This window comes from Oncorhynchus masou, chromosome 12 (genome assembly GCF_036934945.1).
Source record: "Oncorhynchus masou masou isolate Uvic2021 chromosome 12, UVic_Omas_1.1, whole genome shotgun sequence".
Lineage (NCBI taxonomy): Eukaryota > Metazoa > Chordata > Actinopteri > Salmoniformes > Salmonidae > Oncorhynchus > Oncorhynchus masou.
This window is the reverse complement of record NC_088223.1, coordinates 32,330,824-32,356,220: the sequence shown is the minus strand read 5'-3', so window position 1 is coordinate 32,356,220 and position 25,397 is coordinate 32,330,824. Positions and strand designations below refer to the sequence as shown.

The 25,397-nt window shown below is 41.2% G+C and overlaps 1 protein-coding gene across 1 annotated transcript in view; it reads left to right on the top strand.

Annotated features, from left to right (window-relative positions):
• LOC135549863 (thrombospondin-3b-like) overlaps nucleotides 1-22,383 on the top strand; it is a 37,675-nt gene extending 15,292 nt beyond the window's left edge. The window contains 20 exon segments of the mRNA XM_064980219.1: nucleotides 1,798-1,824; nucleotides 1,969-2,051; nucleotides 5,261-5,312; nucleotides 5,961-6,109; nucleotides 6,375-6,407; nucleotides 6,409-6,516; nucleotides 6,820-6,860; nucleotides 6,905-7,100; nucleotides 7,792-7,902; nucleotides 8,072-8,179; nucleotides 8,729-8,888; nucleotides 9,293-9,411; nucleotides 9,499-9,551; nucleotides 9,790-9,983; nucleotides 13,368-13,546; nucleotides 13,637-13,685; nucleotides 13,859-14,055; nucleotides 14,281-14,453; nucleotides 20,297-20,436; nucleotides 20,537-22,383. Of these exon segments, the coding sequence (XP_064836291.1) occupies nucleotides 1,798-1,824; nucleotides 1,969-2,051; nucleotides 5,261-5,312; nucleotides 5,961-6,109; nucleotides 6,375-6,407; nucleotides 6,409-6,516; nucleotides 6,820-6,860; nucleotides 6,905-7,100; nucleotides 7,792-7,902; nucleotides 8,072-8,179; nucleotides 8,729-8,888; nucleotides 9,293-9,411; nucleotides 9,499-9,551; nucleotides 9,790-9,983; nucleotides 13,368-13,546; nucleotides 13,637-13,685; nucleotides 13,859-14,055; nucleotides 14,281-14,453; nucleotides 20,297-20,436; nucleotides 20,537-20,592 (2,228 nt within the window). The 3' untranslated portion in view covers nucleotides 20,593-22,383.
• Nucleotides 22,384-25,397: the final 3,014 nt, after the last annotated feature.

The window sequence follows — 25,397 nt, the reverse complement described above, 5'->3', positions numbered from 1 at the left end:
ACAGTCAACTTAGTGTATGTAAACTTCTGACCCACTGGAATTGAAATACAGTGAATTATAAGTGAAATATTCTGTCTGTAAAAAAATTATTGGAAAAATTACTTCTGTCATGCACAAAGTAGATGTTCTAACCGACTTGCCAAAACTATAGTTTGTTAACAAGAAATTTGTGGAGTGGTTGAAAAACGAGTTTTAATGACTCCAACCTAAGTGTATGTAAACTTCCAACTTCAACTGTACAAGTACTAATCAGTGGGAATAGGGGACAGGTGTGCTTAATGAAAGTTCTGAGGGATCTGTGACAGAGCCATGTGAGTGAGAGGTGCTTTGGAGCAAGCACCACACAGGAAGAAGGAATTATAATTTATTATATTCAGCCCAACAGCCTCTGGCCACAAAAGGCATGGATATTTTGGGGGAAAATTACAGCCACACAAAACGGATGCTACTGGGAAATTCAAGGCATTATCAAGGCATTTGTCAAATTGTGAATGAGAGACTGATGAAAAACATATTGAGCTCATGCCTTTCATTAAACTTTTTTTCAAATAATCATTAGAGTCGCGTCATGCAGCCTTAGAATGTATTAAAATATAGACAAGCCTTAAAAAATATAGACAAGCCTTTGTATCATAACTAGTTACATTAATAACTCTAAATGAAGCATGTAGGAGTACCTGTGTCTTTGTTAACCGCTCAACACAGAATAGCTGCATGTGCACACTCCCTCAAATCATTTAGAGAAAGACCCTTTCTAATTTATGCTAGAAAATACTAGAAAATAATGCCACGGAATTCTAAGCGAATCTTGTCTGCTAAATGAACTAGTGTAGCCCACAGCCATATGGCATAGCCAGATCAGTACCTAACATAAGGATAACTCAGAGTATGCTATTCTGTTCTTCTGAAATAGACTACATTTTCTTCATATCATGTTTCTTTAGACCTGTCTAAAATAAATAATGGATTTATTGTGACGGTGTAGGCTATATTGCATGGGTTTATTATACTTTTTAAAATGTAGATGTTCCAAAGGTCTGCATCAGTGGCTTGTAGGCTATGTGTGGAAGCCAGAAGATGCAAAATGTGTTTGTTAATTAATGGTCAGTTACCGTGAGACCGGCAGTTATTTGCTTGACAATCACCAGCTGACAAAATTTGTGATCGCCACAACCCTAGGTGCAACTCAGTATTAGGAGGTTGTTCCTAATGTTTGGTAAACTCAGTGTATAATGTTATATTCACTTTAGTCATAGAAACTCAGACCTAGGAGTAACATCACTAGATCTCGGATTAATGACATTGTCTTGGTAACGGAAAAAATACATTTTGTGTCGGGGGGTTTACGCTACGGCAACTTGCGGATAAGACAGTGATGTAGGAAAGCCAGATGTCCCAACTCTGCCTTTTCCTCTGTGCCAAACTGACATTTATTATGTATAGACATGTAAGCCAGAATATTTGTACATTGTGGGAGGAAACATGTCTGTCTATAGAGAGTGTTCACTTTGATATCTGCTGATATATATTTCCATCCACTTGTTCCTCCTACCCATACGTCACATTAGGTATTTGGTCAGCAGAAGCTAATCTCAGAAGTGTAATTCTTATCACTTTAACCCCCTCTAGTGGTGAGCCCACATAACTAACATATAATTGTCATGTTGGTTGTCCTTTTTCCATCTCTGTTTACATGTACTAGTTAATGTCTGTGAAAGGCATTGTTAGGAATAGTATATTAAAATGAGTAGTGTGTTGTGATTGAAATGATTGAAGTGGACTTTCTTGTCTCCATAGTTAGTGCCGATGTCAATGCCATTCTGGGTGAGTATCAATCAGAAACACTGGTTTATCAACCTCCCCCTACCCAAATGCTACCTAGCAGTTATAGTTACCAGTATAATGCTATCATTTACTTTAATGGTTCCCTTGTGCTTATGTTCTAATGCTTGGACATCACTGTGTCAGGTGACCACACCAAGGCTTTGATTGGCCAGCTGATCATCTTCAACCAGATTCTTGGCGAACTCAGAGAGGACATCAGGGAACAGGTAAGAGATGGAGAGAGAATGAGAGGGGGAAGAGGACCAGGGGGAATGAAAGAGAGAGAGGGGAGAAGGCAGGGGTGTGTGGGGAGGGGGTGACTGGATAAGAGGCACAGGGACTGAGGTTGAGAGGGGACTAAAAGAGAGAGATGAAAGAGAGAGGAAACAAGCAGAAATGTGCAGGTTCATCAAGTGTGTGCTCACATAAACAAGAACGTAATTGTTTGAGAGATGGCAGTGTTCTATAGCACAGGTTTTCAAGCTTTTCTTGTCCAGGGTCGACCTCCCAGGAAAACCAAACAGGGACCCTTGACCTCCACAGCCACATTATAGCCTATTATATTCGAGGATGCCTTTTCAAAGCCTATGTCAGATACTCCAGTGAGTGTAACTGGCTCCAATGAGTGTAATTTACTCAATATTAGGAGTTGAGAAATAAAGTTGACATCATTAGAAAGAAGATATTTTCCTAATTTCTACTGTGGGTATACAATTCAAACTTAGTTCATTGTATTGTTACTAGCGATATTCATTAAATAAACATTACATTTTCCACTTTAAAAATGTGCTGACTCCCTGTACCTCCCCCAGTTGAATACCCTTGTTCTATAGAGCAACTACAGTATACTACTCTTCTATAGAGCAACTACAGTATACCACTGTTCTATAGAGCAACTATGGTATACCACTGTTCTATAGAGCAACTACGCTATACTACTGTTCTATAGAGCAACTACGGTATACGACTGTTCTAAAGAGCAACTACAGTATACCACTGTTCTATAGAGCAACTACAGTATACCCCTGTTCTATAGAGCAACTACAGTATACTACTGTTCTATAGAGCAACTACAGTATACTACTGTTCTATAGAGCAACTACAGTATACTACTGTTCTATAGAACAACTACAGTATACTACTGTTCTATAGAACAACTACAGTATACTACTGTTCTATAGAGCAACTACAGTATACTACTGTTCTATAGAGCAACTACAGTATACTACTGTTCTATAGAACAACTACAGTATACACCTGTTCTATAGAGTAACTACAGCATACTACTGTTCCATAGAGCAACTACAGTATACTACTGTTCTATAGAGCAACTACAGTATACTACTGTTCTATAGAGCAACTACAGTATACTACTGTTCTATAGAGCAACTACAGTATACCAGTGTTCTATAGAGCAACTACAGTATACCACTGTTCTATAGAGCAACTACAGTATACTACTCTTCTATAGAGCAACTACAGTATACCACTGTTCTATAGAGCAACTATGGTATACCACTGTTCTATAGAGCAACTACGCTATACTAATGTTCTATAGAGCAACTACGGTATACCACTGTTCTATAGAGCAACTACAATAGACCACTGTTCTATAGAGCAACTACAGTATACCACTGTTCTATAGAGCAACTACAATATACTACTGTTCTATAGAGCAACTACAGTATACCACTGTTCTATAGAGCAACTACGCTATACTACTGTTCTATAGAGCAACTACAGTATACTACTCTTCTATAGAGAAACTACAGTATAGCACTGTTCTATAGAGCAACTACGCTATACTACTGTTCTATAGAGCAACTACGCTATACTACTGTTCTATAGAGCAACTACAGTATACCACTGTTCTATAGAGCAACTACAATATACTACTGTTCTATAGAGCAACTACAGTATACTACTGTTCTATAGAGCAACTATGGTATACTACTGTTCTATAGAGCAACTACGGTATACCACTGTTCTATAGAGCAACTACAATATACTACTGTTCTATAGAGCAACTACAGTATACCACTGTTCTATAGAGCAACTACACTATACTACTGTTCTATAGAGCAACTACAGTATACCACTGTTCTATAGAGCAACTACGCTATACTACTGTTCTATAGAGCAACTACGCTATACTACTGTTCTATAGAGCAACTACGGTATACCACTGTTCTATAGAGCAACTACGGTATACCACTGTTCTATAGAGCAACTACGGTATACCACTGTTCTATAGAGCAACTACGGTATACCACTGTTCTATAGAGCAACTACGGTATACCACTGTTCTATAGAGCAACTATGGTATACCACTGTTCTATAGAGCAACTACAATATACGACTGTTCTATAGAGCAACTACAATATACGACTGTTCTATAGAGCAACTACAGTATACCACTGTTCTATAGAGCAACTACAGTATACCACTGTTCTATAGAGCAACTACAGTATACTACTGTTCTATAGAGCAACTATGGTATACTACTGTTCTATAGAGCAACTACGGTATACCACTGTTCTATAGAGCAACTACAATATACTACTGTTCTATAGAGCAACTACAGTATACCACTGTTCTATAGAGCAACTACAATATACTACTGTTCTATAGAGCAACTACAGTATACCACTGTTCTATAGAGCAACTACGCTATACTACTGTTCTATAGAGCAACTACGCTATACTACTGTTCTATAGAGCAACTACGGTATACCACTGTTCTATAGAGCAACTACGGTATACCACTGTTCTATAGAGCAACTACAGTATACCACTGTTCTATAGAGCAACTACGGTATACCACTGTTCTATAGAGCAACTACGGTATACCACTGTTCTATAGAGCAACTATGGTATACCACTGTTCTATAGAGCAACTACAATATACGACTGTTCTATAGAGCAACTACAATATACGACTGTTCTATAGAGCAACTACAGTATACCACTGTTCTATAGAGCAACTACAGTATACCACTGTTCTATAGAGCAACTACAGTATACTACTGTTCTATAGAGCAACTACGGTATACCACTGTTCTATAGAGCAACTACAATATACGACTGTTCTATAGAGCAACTACAGTATACCACTTGTTCTATAGAGCAACTACAGTATACTACTGTTCTATAGAGCAACTACAGTATACGACTGTTCTATAGAGCAACTACAGTATACCACTGTTCTATAGAGCAACTACGCTATACTACTGTTCTATAGAGCAACCACAGTATACCGCTGTTCTATAGAGCATTTACAGTATACTACTGTTCTATAGAGCAACTACAGTATACTACTATCCTATAGAGCAACTACAGTATACTACTGTTCTATAGAGCAACTACAGTATACTACATTTAGAGTTGAATACATTAAACAGTTCTGGTGACTGCTGTATGTTTGTGGTCTTCACAGGTAAAGGAGATGTCTCTGATTAGGAACACTATCCTGGAGTGCCAAGTGTGTGGTGAGTGCATGAAGAGCAGTACCATACCATCAGGCTGGGCCTCTGTGTATAAAACAGAGGGGATTCAAATAAAGAAAAGATAAACAAGATGAGATGAGAAGCACAGGAATTCAGAGTCGAGAGAGAGATTGAAATATATGAAGTACTTTAGCTGTCTTTGATTGATCTTGCTTGGCGCAATGGAACCAATGGAAAAATTGCCCCTTTCAATTTAGCAAAAAGAGTTCCCCGCCACTGTTTCGGTAAAAAGCTGAGGAAAGGGGCTGGAGAAATGTAGCCACTCTCAAATTCATAGAAAGAGCTATTGATGCAAGGACTGACCATCCATGATACCAAAATTGATAGTTTTGAGTCTATACAGTGTGTGTTTACATGTAATTTGTTTACAAACATTGGAGTACAACAAGCTTATATTTTGGGCTCTGATGGGATGTGACAGTTGAACTGAGCTCATTCAGCATTTATAAGTTATATTCTTCAAGAATCAATGGATAAATATAATTCATTTCTAAGTAGCAACTGCAGATTTGCCCGTTTAACTGCAAACCCTGCCCATATGGCACTCTGTACAAGCTCGAAGGCATGCTAAAAGATTTCAAATCCTATTTTGAACCCAGCTCTGGTATGCTCTATATCTTTGTTAACCAGGCTTCCACGAGACCCACTCTCGCTGCGAGCCCAACCCCTGCTATAAGGGCTTGGCCTGTACAGAGACCAGGGAGTACCCAGGGTACCGTTGTGGTGCCTGCCCAGACGGCATGACGGGGAATGGTACCCACTGCCAGGACATTGACGAGGTATTCTAAGGGTCTTATTTATATTTCTTTAGCACAACAAGATGATAGCATGATATGCTCCCATAATTTCTTAAACATTCTTGGTTGAGTTTCCCAAAAGCTTTGCAGCTAAGGTGGAACAATATTTCCCCAGACGACCCAGCTGCAGAGTAACAATTAGAAAGTTTATGTTTGGCGACCAATCACTTTGAGGTGTGACAAAAACACAAATACACTGATATATGTATTGTTACTTTCTGTCTCTCTCTCTCTCTCTATGTCTAAGTGTGCTCTAGCCCGGCCCTGTTTCTCGCCCGAGGGGTTGCGTGAACACGGCAAAGGGCTTCACCTGTGAACCATGTCCATTCGGCTTCTCCGGACCCCTCCTTAGCGGGCTTGGGGTGGAGTTTGCCAAGAGCCACAAGCAGGTCTGACCAACATTAGACCCCTGACACACACACACTTTGTTTTTCGTGAAACGTCAGGACTTTTTGGAGTGTAAAAATGTTTGACCATTACAAATCCTATTTTCCCTAACCCTACACACATACATTAACATTGTGCACACACACATACACAGCAGGCACACACCACCACCACTATTGACACCTCTTCTCACCCACTGTATACATAGATGTGCACTGTGTCAAAGTGATTGCCACTATGGCCATCATAATAGGTGGTCTGATATGTTTTGTCCTTAAATTGATGTGTTCTGTCTGTCTATGTAGAAGTGCAGAGATGTGGATGAGTGTGCTGACCTCCATGATTCCCTTTCTGTGTCTTTCTCTCTGTCTCCCTCCTCTCTCCCCTTCTGTCTTACCCCAACTCCCTCCTCCATCTCGCCCTCCCACCAAAGGGCTCGTTCAGGTGTGGTCCGTGTAAGGAGAGCTTCGTAGGCAACCAGACGGTGGGCTGTTTCCTGCGGAGGTCCTGCGCCACGCTGGGCTTCAACCCCTGTGACGTCAATGCCCACTGTGTCATAAAGGGTGCTGCCAGGGTTTCCTGCGAGGTAAGACACGCATAGCACATCTCAATAGGCTAAAGACGCTTTTAAAAGGAAGTTGTTAAAGGGATAGTTCACCCAAATTACAAAATGACCAATTGGTTTCCGGCAATTCATGCTTTGGTTAAGTTTGCCTGGCATTGTTTTCACGTGCTAATGTTTTAGCATTTGTGGCACAAATCCCATTCATGTCATGGGACCGATATTATCATTTTTCATGCATCATGTCCAAATCCTCCAAAAGTATCTAAAATTGATTGTGAACTTCAACAACGTCCCTTATAGTTTATTTGAACATGATGTGCGAAAAATGCTAATATTTGTCCCATGACTTGAATAAGATTTGTGCCAGAAACGCTAAAATATTGCATGTGGAAACTAAACTAAACGCATGGATTTCCAACGCATGGATTTCTGTCATACCTTGTCCCTATACTGCTTACGGGGTAAGGAAACCAATATGTAATTTTGTAATTTGGGTGAACTATCCCTTCAATGTCTTTTTTAGCAAGAAAAAGATAACAACCAAAATATGACATTTTCCCCAAAATGTGTTGCCATGGAAAAGACGTCTTTATTTGGTTATAACAGAGACCAGTTGGTTGTAATCTGGTTATACAGTATGACATCATTAAGAAATCCTGTTCCAATTTTTTACCACTTGGTATATTCTCTCTGAATATCTCTTCCCTTACAGTGTAATGTGGGCTGGGCAGGTAATGGGCATACATGTGGTCCAGACACAGACATTGATGGCTACCCCGACCAACCTCTCCCCTGCATAGACAATGACTATCACTGCCGAGCCGTAAGCTTGTTACACACACACACACACACACACACACACACACACACACACACACACACACACACACACACACACACACACACACACACACACACACACACACACACACAAAAACACTAACAAAATGTCTTACTTACCACAATCATCATGTGTTGTGTTCCCTATGCAGGACAACTGTGTGAACACGCCCAACTCTGGCCAGGAGGATGCAGACGGAGACGGTATAGGTGACCAGTGTGATGAAGATGCGGACGGAGACGGAATCCAGAACGTGGAGGTCAGTCTAGCCTTGTACCCAAGACAGTACATTATGAAGACAGGCTAAAACTGTTCCTCCAACAGAAATCCCCGATCACACTTGTAGGCGATGCCATGGTGACGTTGCCTAGCTAAGCGCACGCGTAGGAACGTGTCATCAGGTCTAACGGTCGCCTCATGCCAAACTGTGCATGTGCACACCGTGAAATCAAAGGTACTCCTTCAATATAAAGTTGTTTTTGACAGAAAATGTGTCAGTTCGCCAGTTTCACGAGGTTGAAGTCATAACATGTTCAACTACTTGAGACATTGGCTCGAATCAATGTTGTGCCTTTACATTTTCAGAAAATGAACAAGTAAGGAAGAATTTTTCACTTCTCTCTTTGACTCTTTAAACCATGGTCTGGTCTATTTCGCAAGTGTTCCCAGAAATGTTGCGATGGTTGCGCCTCTGGGTTTAGAAATTCTGTGTTTGTATTTTGTCAGTGGGGGATTATGTTCAGTAGGCAAAATGGAATCTCCCTGTTTCCACTTCACACCATGTAGTTTTTCCTCTTCGTTTTTCTAGGACAACTGCCGTCTGGTCCCCAACAAGGATCAACAGAACTCGGACACAGACTCGTATGGGGACACGTGTGACAACTGCCCCAACGTTCCCAACGGAAGCCAGAAGGACACAGATGGAAACGGGGCTGGGGATACCTGTGACAATGACATTGATGGGGATGGTAGGCTATGGATCGCTTAGGACAGGGCTATTCAATTACTGCCCCACAAGGACCAAAGTACTGCTGGGTTTTTTCCCCACCTGGTAGTTAACTGATTGGTTGATATTATTGATTATGTTCCTTGTCTGATTTTGTTCATGAATAGAGGGAGAGAATGGAAGTGTTTGTTTCGCAAGTGTTCCCGGAAGTGTTTTGGCACTCCAGGGCCAGTATTCACAAAGAATCTCAGAGTAGGAGTGCTGATATAGGATCACTTTTGCCTGTCAATCATAATAAATAAAAGTATATGAACAGGGAAGACTTAATCCTAGATCATCACCTCTCTACTCTTGAGACCCTTTGTGAATACCGGCCCAAAACCATAAATGAATCGCTCATCCTCCTCCTCCTTGTCCTCTCGCCAGGTATCCCAAACGTGCTGGACAACTGTCCCAAGGTGCCCAACCCTATGCAGACTGACCGTGACGGGGATCGAGTGGGGGACGCTTGTGACAGCTGCCCGGAAGTCAACGACCCCATGCAGGTCAGAGGTCAAGAATAACATTCTAGAGAGTTGAAATAAAACTATAGTTTACTGAGGAAATCTTTGAAACCTATTTTCTCCGTTCAGTCTGATACAGACAACGACCTGGTGGGAGATGTGTGTGACACCAACCAGGACATGTGAGTGCTCTTATTAGTTTTCTGGATTAGGGGACTTCAGCAAAACATAAAGAAGCTATTTTTGGAGCTGTTATCTGGTTATATAACCAGATGACAACCAGGCTGAACAAGGTAAAGCTGTCTTTTTCTTGTCACTAACAAGATGTATAAAAAACATAATTTTACAATAAGTATACAACCTGTCCTTGATCTCAGGTTGTATACTTGAGCCTTCTCCTAATGTCCCAATCTTGTCCAGGGATGGGGACGGCCACCAGGATTCAAGGGACAACTGTCCAGACGTCCCTAACAGCTCCCAGCTGGACTCAGACAATGACGGCATCGGCAATGAATGCGACGATGACGACGACAACGATGGCATTCCAGATGCGAGACCTCCCGGGCCGGATAACTGTCGTCTCATCCCTAACCCCAGCCAGACAGACACTAATGGTATGGGAGGAGTTCCAGGGAAAGAAATTCTTTGAAGCGCAGAGTTTTAACCCTTTGACACGTATGATCAAAGGGTGTGATCATTCTACAGTGGTCCCTGCAGCGTACGCTCAAACCGCTGTGATTAGAACACTTATTTAGAAGGTTACAGTTATGATTGACGCAACAGTCAGTGTTTGAGGTGGCCACATTAGTCGTAGTGTTAACTGAGGAAAGAGTGACCTAACACAAGCAGTGATATTTAGCTAACTCTCGGATGACAGAAACCATAATATGAATAAGGCTAATAGCATTTACTATTTACAATTCATCACATCGCTGGTGACCTCACCAGTGATCTAAATAATTGAGTAAACCCTTTCTAAAAATCGAAGAAAAGTAATCCGTGGTCTAACAGACGTTTACGTGAATGCATTGTATGAGGACAGCAAACATGGCGCCACACATACAGTTGAAGTCAGAAGTTTACATACACTAAGGTTGGAGTTAATAAAACTCATTTTTCAACCACTCCACAAATTTCTTGTTAACAACCTATAGTTTTGGCAAGTCGGTTAGGACATCTACTTTGTGCATGGCACAAGTAATTTTTCCAACAATTGTTTACAGACAGATTATTTAACTTATAATTCACTGTATCACAATTCCAGTGGGTCAGAAGTTTACATTCACTAAGTTGACTGTGCCTTTAAACAGCTTGGAAAATTCCAGAAAATGATTTTATGGCTTTAGAAGCTTCTGATGGGCTAATTGACATAATTTGAGTCAATTGGAGGTGTACCTGTGGATTTATTTCAAAGCCTACCTTCAAACTCAGTGCCTCTTTGCTTGACATCATGGGAAAATCAAAATAAATCAGCCAAGACCTCAGAAAGACAATTGTAGACCTCCACAAGTCCTGTTCATCCTTGGGAGCAATTTCCAAACGCCTGAAGGTACCACATTCATCTGTACAAACAATAGTATGCAAGTATAAACACCATTGGACCATGCAGCCGTCATACCGCTCAGGAAGGAGACGCGTTCTGTCTTCTAGAGATGAACGTACTTTGGTGTGAAAAGTGCAAATCAATCCCAGAACAGCAGCAAAGGACCTTGTGAAGATGCTGGAGGAAACAGGTACAAAAGTATCAATATCCACAGTAAAATGAGTCCTATATCGACATAACTTGAAAGGCTGCTCAGCAAGGAAGAAGCCACTGCTCCAAAACCCCCATAAAATATCCAGACTACAGTTTGCAACTCCCTTTGGGGACAAAGATCATACTTTTTGGAGAAATGTCCCCCAGTCCACCTGGCCGTGCTGCTGCTCCAGTTTCAACTGACCTGAGCCCTAGGACCATGCCCCAGGACTACTTGACATGATGACTCCTTGCTGTCTCCAGTCCACCTGGCCGTGCTGCTGCTCCAGTTTCAACTGTTCTGCCTTATTATTATTCGACCATGCTGGTCATTTATGAACATTTGAACATCTTGGCCATGTTCTGTTATAATCTCTACCCGGCACAGCCAGAAGAGGACTGGCCACCCCACATAGCCTGGTTCCTCTCTAGGTTTCTTCCTAGGTTTTGGCTTTTCTAGGGAGTTTTTCCTAGCCACCGTGCTTCTACACCTGCATTGCTTGCTGTTTGGGGTTTTAGGCTGGGTTTCTGTACAGCACTTTGAGATATCAGCTGATGTACGAAGGGCTATATAAATAAATTTGATTTGATTTTTGATTTGGTCTGATGAAACAAAAATAGAACTGTTTGGCCATAATGACCATTGTTATGTTTGGAGGAAAAAGGGGGAGGCTTGCAAGCTGAAGAACACCATCCCAATCGTGAAGCACGGGGGTGGCAGTATCATCTTGTGGGGGTGGCAGTATCATCTTGTGGGGGTGCTTTGCTGCAGAGACTGGTGCACTTCACAAAATAGATTGCATCATGAGGAAAGAAAATTATGAAGATATATTGAAGCAACATCTCAAGACATCAGTCAGGAAGTTAAAGCTTGGTCGCAAATGGGTCTTCCAAATGGACAATGACCCCAAGCATACTTCCAAAGTTGTGGCAAAATGGCTTAAGGACAACAAAGTCAAGGTATTGGAGTGGCCACCACAAAGCCCTGACCTCAATCCCATAGACAATTTGTGGGCAGAACTGAAAAAGCGTGTGCGAGCAAGGAGGCCTACAAACCTGACTCAGTTATACCAGCTCTGTCAGGAGGAATGGGCCAAAATTCACCCAACTTATTGTGGGGAGCTTGTGGAAGGCTACCCAAAAGGTTTGACCCAAGTTAAACAAATTAAAGGCAATGCTACCAAATACTAATTGAGTGTATGCAAACTTCTGACCCACTGGGAATGTGATGAAAGAAATAAAAGCTGAAATAAATCATTCTCTCTACTATTATTCTGACATGTCACATTCTTAAAATAAAGTGGTGATCCGAACTGATGAAGACAGGGACTTTTTACTAGGATTAAATGTCAGGAATTGTGAAAAACGTATTTGGCTAAGTTGTATGTAAACTTCCGACTTCAACTGTAGCTGGCAAATAGCTTAGCATTAGCTCATCATAATAATTACATCCTTCAAAAAAGTATTTTACACACTTCATATGTGTCCATTATAATCTATGCAAAAATCGGAATGCAGTATTTGTCACCAGAACTTGAAAACGTGATTAAAACAGTTAATACATTATGCTCCATACATACGGTGTGCTACATTAGAAACGACAACACGATATACAGAAACTATAATGATAGCGTAAGAAGGCATTTACTTTGATAGGAATGTACACATGTCAAAGTTATTATTAGTAGTCAAGGAAGCTGGAAAATGTGCCAGAGAGGAAAAAGTTTGTGCTTGGGCTTTCATTGAAGAGAGAAGTATGTCCTGCTCAGTAAAGCCTCAAACGTAAATTGTCCGCAACAGTGAAATGGACTACTTATATGTGAATTGAATTGTTGAAACATAGCCTATAGATAATTAGCAGGCAGCGTGACTTGGTTTGAATCACATTTTGGAACAGTGAGTAAGTATATTCTGACATCGCGTACATAAAGAAACTCACACTGGGGCGACTGTTCGAGATAGTTGAAACTCACACGTGAGAAGGTGACCAGGATTTAAAGGCCCAATCTGTAACTTTTCAGACACACACAGAGGTGTAGCACTTTTTACTGGAAATTAAAGTTAGAGTAGAATTTCGTATTCTGTTTTAAATGGTTTGGCATTTTATTGGACTGCTGGCAAACTACCACAGGCCACCTATGTTTGTCCTAAACTATACTGTATGTCATACTACAGTAACCTATTTCCGCTATACTCCCCTCCCCATCTGTGTTCTCAGAGTGGTGTATGTTTGTGTATTTTTGTGTCCCCCTTATCCAATCAGGAAATGGCGTTGGTGACATGTGCGAGAATGACTTTGACAACGACTCCGTGATAGACTTGATTGACGTGTGTCCAGAGAGTGCTGAAGTCACAATGACCGACTTCAGAAACTATCAGACAGTCATCCTGGACCCGGAGGGCGATGCCCAAATCGAACCCAAGTGGATTGTGCTCAATCGGGTGACCATTTGGAATATTCCCATGTAGAAAACAAACATTATATTGTATGTACTTCAATTAATTTAGTATTGTTCTGAAATGTATTTTTAGGGTATGGAAATTGTTCAAACCATGAACAGTGACCCTGGTTTGGCCATAGGTAAGTCTGTAAACCTCCTTCTGTCACTCTGTGTATCTTTCTGTCTGTCTTTCTCTGACCCCACCCCTCTTTATCCCACTTTCTCTCCTTTTTACGTGAAAATGTCTCAAAAAAAGAGCATGAAAAGTCAAGTATCTCGCTCTCTCTCTCTCCCTCAACCCGATCCCCACCAGGCTACACAGCCTTCAACGGGGTAGACTTTGAAGGGACATTCCACATCAACACGGCCACAGACGATGACTACGTGGGCTTCATCTTCGGTTACCAGGACTCGTCCAGCTTCTACGTGGTCATGTGGAAACAGACGGAGCAGACCTACTGGCAGTTGCTGCCTTTTAGGGCCATGGCCCAGCCAGGCCTGCAACTAAAGGTGGGGCACACAGGAAACTGCACCAGTTGGCTTTAAAGGGACATTACTCTCAAACATCAGAAGTTTGTCAGATGTTTTTAGACCTTCAAAGTAGTCTTGTGTCAATAGGAGTCCACATCCCACGTCATCCAGTTGGGTAGTTCCAGCTACCTGCCTCAACTTCAAATGTAATATATATTAGATTACCCCAGCCACACACTTGACTTTACTCGCTTTTCTCTACAGGCAGTGAAGTCACGTACGGGTCCAGGCGAGTACCTCCGGAACGCCCTGTGGCACACGGGCGACACCCCGGGCGAGGTCACCCTGCTGTGGAAGGACCCCCGGAATGTGGGCTGGAGGGACAAGACATCCTACCGCTGGCACCTCAGCCACCGCCCGCAGATGGGATACATCAAGTGAGCAAAAAGTGGCATTACAGATAAAAAAATAAATTAAAAAAAGGGCATTACAGATACAAATGCTCTACTCCTAGTTGTATTCTTCTGCCAATGTAGTATTTGTATTTAACCTTTATTTTAACAGGGAAAACATTTTGAGATCTCGAGACCTATAAATAAACACATTTTACACAACCCAAAAAGTATACATACTGAACAAAAACATAAATGCAACATGCAACAATTTCAAAGAAGTCAGTCAATTGAAATAAATTCATTAGGCCCTAATCTATGGATTTCACATGACTGGGCAGGGGTGCAGCCAGGCCTACCCACTGGGGAGCCAGGCCCAGTCCATCAGAATGAGTTTTCCCCCACAAAAGGGCTTTATTACAGATAGAAATACTCCCCCCCCCCCTCCCCCCAGCAGACCTCGTCTGAGAGAGAGCTCTCAGACGATCCCACAGTTGAAGAAGCCGGATGTGGAGGCCCTGGGCTGGGGTGGTTACGCGAGGTCTGCTGTTGTGAGGCTGGTTGGACATACTGCCAAATTCTCTAAAATGACATTGGAGGCAGCTTATGGTATAGAAATTAACTATCTATTCTGTCAACAGCTCTGGTGGACATTCCTACAGTCAGCATGACAATTGCACGCTCCCTTAAAACTTGAAACATCGTTGACATCGGTGGCTTTGTGTTGACAAAACTGCACATTTTATTGTCTCCAGCACAAGGAGCACCTGGGTAATGATCATGATGTTTAATCAGCTTATTGATATGCCACACATGTCAGATGGATTATCTTGGCAAAGGAGAAATGCTCACTAACAGGGATGTAAAAACATGTGTGCACAAAATTTGAGAAAAATACGTTTTTTGTGTGCATGGAACATTTCTGGGATATTTTATTTCAGCTCATGAAACACGGGACCAACATTTTACATGTTGCGTTTATATTTTTGTTCAGTGTATATATATATATACAGTGGGGCAAAAAAGTATTTAGTCAGCCACCAATTGTGCAAGTTCTCTCACTTAAAAAGATGAGAGAGGCCTGTCATTTTCATCATAGGTACACTTCAACTATGACAGACAAAATGAGAAAAAAAATCCAGAAAATCACGTTGTAGGATTTTTAATTAATTTATTTGCAAATTATGGTGGAAAATAAGTATTTGGTCACCTACAAAACAAGCAAGATTTCTGGCTCTCACAGACCTGTAACTTCTTCTTTAAGAGGCTCCTCTGTCCTCCACTCGTTACCTGTATTAATGGCACCTTTTTGAACTTGTTATCGGTATAAAAAACACCTGTCCACAACCTCAAACAGTCACACTCCAAACTCCACTATGGCCAAGACCAAAGAGCTGTCAAAGGACACCAGAAACAAAATTGTAGACCTGCACCGGGCTGGGAAGACTGAATCTGCAATAGGTAAGCAGCTTGGTTTGAAGAAATCAACTGTGGGAGCAATTATTAGGAAATGGAAGACATACAAGACCACTGATAATCTCCCTCGTTCTGGGGCTCCACGCCGTGGGGTCAAAATGATCACAAGTGATCACGGTGAGCAAAAATCCCAGAACCACACGGGGGGACCTAGTGAATGACCTGCAGAGAACTGGGACCAAAGTAACAAAGCCTACCATCAGCAAGGGCATTGAAGATGAAACGTGGCTGGGCCTTTCAGTATGACAATGATCCCAAACACACCACCCGGGCAACGAAGGAGTGGCTTCGTAAGAAGCATTTCAAGGTCCTGGAGTGGCCTTGCCAGTCTCCAGATCTCAACCCCATAGAAAATCTTTGGAGGGAGTTGAAAGTCCGTGTTGCCCAGCAACAGCCCCAAAACATCACTGCTCTAGAGGAGATCTGCATGGAGGAATGGGCCAAAATACCAGCAACAGTGTGTGAAAACCTTGTGAAGACTTACAGAAAACGTTTGCCCTCTGTCATTGCCAACAAAGGGTATATAACAAAGTATTGAGAGAAACTTTTGTTATTGACCAAATACTTATTTTCCACCATAATTTGCAAATAAATTCATTAAAAATCCTACAATGTGATTTTCTGGATTTTTTTTTCTCATTTTGTCTGTCATAGTGGAAGTGTACCTATGATGAAAATTACAGGCCTCTCTCATCTTTTTAAGTGGGAGAACTTGCACAATTGGTGGCTGACTAAATACTTTTTTGCCCCACTGTATATATATCCCAGGTCCTCCACCGAGTTAATGTGTGTGTGTATTGTTAGTAAAACTCATGGAAGATTAGTAAAGCTGTGCAAACATAATTGCAAAAGGGTTTTCTAATGACTAATTAGCGTTTTAAAATGATCAACTTGGATTAGCTAACACAACGTGCCATTGGAACAGAAGAATGATGGTTGCTGATAATGGGCCTCTGTGCGCCTATGTAGATAATCCATTCAAAATCAGCCTTTTCCAGCTACAATAGTCATTGACAATATTGACAATGTCTGCACTGTAATTAAGATCAATTTGATGTTATTTTAATGGACAACAAATGTGTTTTTCTTTCAAAAACAAGGACATTTCTAAGTGACCCCAAACTTTTGAATGATAGTGTATATATGAATACAGTGCCTTCGTAAACTATTCAGACCCCTTGACTTTTTCCACATTTTGTTGCGTTACAGCCTTTAAAACAGGTTTTTAGAAATTTTTGCAAATTTATTACAAATAAAACGTAAATACCTTAATTACATAAGTATTCAGACCCTTTGCTATGAGACTCGAAATTAAGCTCAGGTGCATCCTTTTTCCATTGATCATCCTTGAGATGTTTCTACGACTTGATTGAAGTCCACCTCTGGTAAATTCAATTGATTGGACATGATTTTAGAGCTCCAAGACAGGATTTTGTTGAGGCACAGATCTAGGGAAAGGTATAAGAAAACTTCTGCAACATTGAAGGTCTCCAAGAACACAGTGCCCTCCATCATTCTTAAATGGAAGAAGTTTGGAACCAACAAGACTCTTCCTAGAGCTGGCCGCCCGGCCAAACTGAGCAATCGGGGGAGAAGGGCCTTGGTCAGAGAGGTGACCAAGAACCCGATGGTCACTCAAACAGAGTTCCTCTGTGGAGATGGGAGAACCTCCCAGAAGGACAACCATCTCTGCAGCACTCCATCACTTTATGGTAGAGTAGCCAGACAGAAGCCACTCCTCAGTAAAAGGCACATGACAGCTTGCTTGGAGTTTGCCAATAGCACCTAAAGACTCTCAGACCATGAGAAACAAGATTCTCTGGTCTGATGAAACCAAGATTGAACTTTATGGCCTGAATGCCAAGCATCACATCTGGAGGAAACCTGGCACCATACCTACGGTGAAGCATAGTGGTGGCTGCAGGGATGTTTTTAAGCGGCAGGAATGGGAGACTAGTCAGGAACGAGGCAAAGATGAACAGAGCAAAGTACAGAGAGATCCTTGATGAAAACCTGCCCCAGAATGTTCAGAACCTCAAACTGGGGCGAAGGTTCACCTTCCAATAGGACAACGACCCTAACCACACAGCCAAGACAATGTGGGAGTGGCTTCGGGAAAAGTCTCTGAATGTCCTTGAGTGGCCCAGCCAGAGCCCAGACTTGAACCAGCTTGAACATCTCTGGAGAGACTTGAAAATAGCTGTGCAGCAAAGCTCCCCATCCAACCTGACGGAGCTTGAGAGAATCTGCAGAGAGGAATGTGAGAAACTCCCCAAATACAGGTGTGCCAAGATTGTAGCGCCATACCCATAAGACTTGAGGATGTACTCGTTGCCAAAGGTGCTTCAACAAAGTATTGTGTGAAGGGTCTGAATACGTATGTAAATGTGATATTTCAGTCTTTTTTTATACATTTGCAAAAATGTCTAAACCTGTTTTTTCACATTTGATGCGGGAGAAAAAAAAACTATTAATCAATTTTGGAATAATGCTGTAACGTAACAAAACGTGGAAAGAGTCAAAGGGTCTGAATACTTTCTGAATGGACTGTATACAGTCATGGCCAAAAGTTTTGAGAATGTCACAAATATACATTTTCACAAAGTCTGCTGCCTCAGTTTGTATGATGGAAATTTGCATATACTCCAGAATGTTATGAAAAGTGATCAGATAAATTGCAATTACTTGCAAAGTCCCTCTTTGCCATGCAAATGAACTGAATCCCCCAAAAACATTTCCACTGCATTTCAGCCCTGTCACAAAAGGACCAGCTGACATCATGTCAGTGATTCTCTTGTTAACACAGGTGTGGGTGTTGACGAGGACAAGGCTGGAGATCACTTTGTCATGCTGATTGAGTTCAAATAACAGACTGGAAGCTTCAAAAGGAGGGTGGTGCTTGGAATCATTGTTCTTCTTCTGTCAACCATGGTTACCTGCAACGAAACACATGCCGTCATCATTGCTTTGCACAAAAAGGGCTTCACAGGCAAGTAAGATTGCACCTAAATCGCTCTGGATAAGAGCGTCTGCCAAATGACTTAAATGTAAATGTAAATCAACCATTTATCGGATCATCAAGAAGGAGAGCGGTTCAATTGTTGTGAAGAAGGCTTCTGGGCGCCCAAGAAAGTCCAGCAAGTGCCAGGAACCTCTCCTAAAGTTGATTCAGTTGCGGGACCGGGGCACCACCAGGGACAGAGTTTGCTTAGGAATGGCAGCAGGCAGGTGTGAGTGCACCTGCATGCACAGTGAGGTGAAGACTTTTGGAGGATGGCCTGGTGTAAAGAAGGGCAGCAAAGAAGCCATTTCTCTCCAGGAAAAACATCAGGGACAGATTGATATTCTGCAAGAGGTACAGGGATTGGACTGCTGAGGACTGGGGTAAAGTTATTTTCTCTGATGAATCCCCTTTCCGATTGTTTGGGGCATCCGGAAAAAGCTTGTCCAGAGAAGACAAGGTGAGCGCTACCATCAGTCCTGTGTCATGTCAACAGTAAAGCATCCTGAGACCATTAATGTGTGGGGTTGCTTCTCAGCCAAGGCTCACTCACAATTTTGCCTAAGAATACAGCCATGAATAAAGAATGGTACCAACACAGCCTCCGAGAGCAACTTCTCCCAACCATCCAGGAACAGTTTGGTGACGAACAATGCCTTTTCCAGCATGATGGAGCACCTTGCCATAAGGCAAAAGTGATAACTAAGTGGCTCGGGGAACAAAACATTGATATTTTGGGTCCATGGCCAGGAAACTCCCCAGACCTTAATCCCATTGAGAACTTGTGGTCAATCCTCAAGAGGCGGATGGACAAACAAAAACCCACAAATTCTTGCAAACTCCAAGCATTGATTATGCAAGAATGGGCTGCCATCAGTCAGGATGTGGCCCAGAAGTTAATTGACAGCATGCCAGGGCGGATTGCAGAGGTCTTGAAAAACAAGGGTCAAAACTGCAAATATTGACTCTTTGCATCAACTTCATGTAATTGTCAATAAAAGCCTTTGACGCTTATGAAATGCTTGTAATTATACTTCAGTATTCCATAGTAACATCTGACAAAAATAGCTAAAGACACTGAAGCAGCAAACTTTGTGGAAACGAATATCTGTGTCATTCTCAAAACTTTTGGCCACGACTGTACATACATATACATACAGTAGTTCGGTGGAGGCCCTAGGAACATCAAGTTAACCAATCATGTGAAAAAGTTAGGCAACTCAGATATCTGTAATTCAACAGCAAATTTAGAGAAGATGGAAGGTTATTAAGTAGGGCCTTCCTCACTGTTTCCTTGAGCTGTTTACTGTATAGAGATAGATCTATAGCTCTTTATGGCTATACAGTATCTATATATAATTCAGATGATAGAGCGATCTGTACAGCTTTTCATTGTGTATATCTATGCCAGAGTGAGGTTGTATGAAGGCATGACATTGGTGGCAGACTCGGGCGTGCTGGTGGACACCTCAATGAGGGGCGGGAGGCTGGGCGTCTTCTGCTTCTCCCAGGAGCAAATCATCTGGTCCAACCTGGGCTATCGCTGCAACGGTATGTCAACCTTCTTGAATTGGAATTTAACCTCTTGAATTAATTCAATTGAAATTGTTATGGCTTCCTGGTTATAACCTTTCTTTCTTTTTCCCATCAGATACTGTACCAGAGGACTATGAGTTCTACCGCAAGCAGATCCACATCAGGGTGTGACTTTAAGCCTAGCACAGCATCTGTGCAGCTACATTACATCACCTGTGCCTTCGCTGTATCCTGTGTGTCTGTGTGTGCGCATATACATGCATACTTTTGTGTGTTTTTAAGGTACATTTACTTTACAGTGGTGCTCTTTCTGTCTTTAACTCCACAGCAACCTTACACCTGACTACAGGTTGGCCAAGTCAAGAGTTAAAGATTGATTGACAAAATAATAGTTTTCATTATTATTATATAAAATGACAAAATAATAGCTTTTATTATTATTATATAAAATGAAGAATGAAAGCTATACTGAACAAAAATGTTAACGCAAAATGCAACCATTTGAAAGATTTTACTTTAGTTACAGTTCATAGAAGGAAATCAGTCAATTTAAATATATAAATTAGGCCCTAATTTATGGATTTCACATTACTGGGAAATGAGCGCAGCCATGGGTGGGCCTGGCCCAGCCAATCAGAATGAGTTTTTCCCAACAAAAAGGCTTTATCACAGGACAGAAATACTCTTCATCTCCTCAGACGATCCTGCAGGTGAAGAAGCCGGATGAGGACGTCTTGGGCTGGCATGGTTACACGTGGTCTGCGGTTGTGAGGCCGGTTGGACGTACAGCCAAATTCTCTAAAATTATGTTGGAGACGGTTTATAGTAGAGAAATTAACATTACATTCTCTGGGTAAACTCTGTTGAACATTTCTGCAGTCAGCATGCCAATTGCACACTTCCTCAAAACTTAAGACATCTGTGGCATTGTATTGTATGACAAAACAGAACATTTTAGAGTGGCCTTTTATTGTCCCCAGAACAAGGTGCACCTGTGTAATGAGCATGCTGTTTAATCAGCTTCTTAATATGCCACACCTATCAAGTGGATTAATTATATTGACAAAGGAGAAATGCTCACTAAAAGGGATGTAAACAAATGTGTGCACAATTTGAGAGAAATAAGCTTTTTGTGCATATGGAACATTTCTGGGATCTTTCTCATGAAACATGGGACCAACACTATACATTTACATTTTTGTTCAGTATACTTTTAAGAAATCAAGATTGTGAAATCCCAAGGTACAGGACGACACTGAGTGTACAAAACATTAGGAACACCTTCCTAATATTGAATCAGAAGAGCCTCAAGTCATCGGGGCATGGACTCTACAAAGTATCGAAAGGGATGTGGCCCATGTTGACTCCAATGCTTCCCACAGTTGTGTCAAGTTGGCTGGATGCCCTTTGGGTGGTGGACCTTTCTTGATACACACGGAAACTGTTGAACATGGAAAAACCCTGTAGCGTTGCAGATCTTTAATTGTTTGTCATGCCCTCTCACCCTTTGAAGCGCTCTAATGTTTTGTACACTCAGTGTATGTGTAGAATGGAAAATTAAATGCCTTGTTTTTTTTAGTAGTGAATATATGTTGGAAAAATGTAAAAGCCTAATCTTAGACTTAAACTGAGCATCATGAAGGTTTCAGACTCACACTTGTCATATTACACACCACTGAATCCACTGTGAAATTGTACAATATTTCTCATGATGAAGGGTTTAACACAAGGCTGAGTTTATAATGAATTCTATACTTGTTCTTTCTATGAGGATCATCGAAAACAAAGGTGTGTGTTATTTTTGCCCAATAAGGAAATAATGCTATACATAGCTATTACAGATATGGAAGAATTCAAGAGAAGTACTGTATATCTCACTGACTTTTGTGAAGAATGAGATAAGACAGACCTATGTGGAAGCCTGCGAGAAACACATTTCACAGTAATAAACATCCAAATCTCCATCCACCATCTTTTTTTACTGAGTCTGTATGTAACCCATAATATTAGATCTGACCAACCCAACATATACATAAGATGAATTGGCTACATTACACAGGCAGCCTAATTCTGAGCCTTTTTTTCACTAATTGGTATTTTGAGTGAATAAGCAAGCTGAGTTTGGTCCTCGGAAACGAGACACGCTGCTTCTTAACACACTGCTCGCTTAACCCAGAAGTCAGCCTTACCAATGTGTCGGAGAAAACAGGTCATGGCTAGAAGGCATCCAGCTTTGGTCAGATTTGACTGTTTGTAGCAAGTTAGAAGATCTTATGCAACAGGTTAGGATAATTAAAGTAGAAGGTTAGGAGAATTAGATTAAGGTTAGGAATAGGGTTAAGGTTAGCTAAAATGCCAACTTTTGATAAAAGCTGGAATCCTTCAGCACATTGGTAAGGCTGACTTCCGGGGTTAAGCGAGCAGTGTGTTAAGAAGCAGCACGGCTTGGCAGGTCACGTTTCAGAGGATGCGTGTCTCAACCTTCGCCTCGTTGCAGGGATGAGACAAGGTTGTAACTACCAATTGGATATCATGAAAATGGGGGCAAAAAACTAAGATGCATTGTGATCTGAATGTGATCAGATCCTCTTGCCCATCTTCGGAGGTAGTCAGGCACGCATTGTGTCTGGATATCTTACAAGTGTAGATGGCTCTGGACAGTGAATCCATTTAAATTATTATTCTGCCCTCTAAAATAATTTACAACTGGCACCACTGACTTATGGCATCAGCAGGCTGTGCGTCTTACAGGAGGGCCGGGAAATCTGGTCACAATGCATACACAGTGCATGGATAAAATACATTTTAACACCATGTGTAGACAAGTCTGAAAATGTGGGCACAAAAAGAATGAGGACAAGATCAGGACACAGGATTCATGTTATAACCAGGGGTGTATTCATTACGCAGACTCGGTTGCAAAACATTTCGTCTGTTGCAACTGAAACCATTTACTCCAAACAGAAATCATTTTGAGACGAAAACGAGAATTTCTATTGAAAAAATTCAGGTAGGTCCCTCTCCGTTTCTTTCTTTTCAACCTAGCAACAGAAAGGTTGCTAGATCGAATCCCCGAGCTGACAAGGTAAACATCTGTCGTTCTACCCCTGAACAACGCAATTAACCCACTGTTCCTAGGCCGCCATTGTAAATAAGAATCTTAACTGTCTTGCCTAGTAAAATAAAAAAGTCAGCGGTGTAAAATAGAAATAACACTTGTTATAATTCACAGTTTAATTACCTCCAAAACAATGCAACTATCATTGATGTTGATGCTATCCATCTGGTCAGTCAGTCTGGCTGAAATCGCTCACTAAAAATCTATTTTAATGCAGCTTTATATTCACATTTGGGAAAATGCAAGTTATAGTTGGAAAAGTTTTGTTTTGGTCTCTAGCGTTCTTCCTTCTCCCAGGGACCAACCGTGGACGTAGATAAAAAAAGACGCGGCAGGCGTTTACATGGAAAATAACTATAGCAGCATACGTTGACCTCTAGATGGAGCAATGTGATCACTGTTTTAGTGGTGACAGGGGAAACATGAACTTTCTCTGCACTTCTGATTCACGCTCCAGACATTCAAATTCAAACACCAGTCAAATGTGGGTGAAGCAGATTATTTGATGAAATTTGACCAATTTCGACCGTTGACTACCCAGCTAGCACACTACCCAGATGGTCTCACCACGTCTTGCCAGTTAGCAAACATTCTCCATACAACATTTTCCCGGTGTATCATGTGTACAACATCGGCGAGATGTATGTGTGCTATCTGGTATAATATATGTCATGACATCCAATCTAACAATCAAATGTCTCAGGAAAAAAAGGGTAACACTTGAAGTCTTGATAACTTTGCAGCATTTAAATAAAGTCACAGTAAAAAAGTAAGGAATGTAGGTAAACGCCCAGGTATACGTTTTATAACTTAAGAATCTATAACTATTTGGAACTCTGTAATGTGGCTCATATTCAGTCATAGTTCAAACTTACAGTATGAGTATTACCTATGAAGCCAGCGTTTAAACATTGACATTGCTTGAGTCAGTTGTTGTCCTGCTTCCAAGAAAGCACCTGGCATACTCATAAACATCCGCCGCAAAAGCAACAGCAGTCGACCTCTCCTCAAACTTTATTCATACATTATGTAATTGGCACAAAGCCAGCTGTCGTTTTGTAATGGATATTACAAGCAATTTCAGAAATGAGCTATGTGTGTGACCCATTATTCTGAGATTGTTTACCAAATTTGTCTTCAACCCCAAATTAGTTTGTCTCATGTTTGGTGTTTTACGGAATATTTTATTCATGCTATGGTTTCTCACTAGAGGGCGCTTTTCTCATTGCAAAACAGCAATATCACGCACGCGAAGCAACAGAGTAACAGTTTTGATTAGAATTCCATTACACTTCCGTTTCCATATCCTGGTTCATGTCTCATACTGTATGAATTGATGAAGGGCTAGGGTATATTAGTAACACTTTTCTTAAAGCCGAATGGTATAATGCTTAATTAAATCAAATTGTATTTGTCACATGAGCCAAATCCAAAAGGTGTAGTAGACCTTACAGTGAAATACTTACTTACAAGCCCTTAACCATCGATAAAGTTTTAAGAAAAATAAGTGCTAAGTAAAAAATAGATAAGAAAAAATTAAAATAACAAATAGTTAAAGATAGTCTTAACTGATTTGCCTAGTTAAATAAAGGTAAAATAAAAAATGTACGTCAGCACAGGTTAGACACTGTAATTGAGGTAATATGTAAATGTACGTAGAGTTAAATTGACTATGCATAGATAATAAACAGAGTGTACCAGCAGAAATAGTCTGGGGAGCTGTTTCATTAGCTGGATTAATTCCTTTTCAAACAACCGAAAGTGAGCAGTTGTAATCTGAATAAAGGGAAAAGGCCATTCTTGAACATGGAGTGAGACATTCCTACCAATTTACTAGAGAACCAGTTTGGATTTAAGT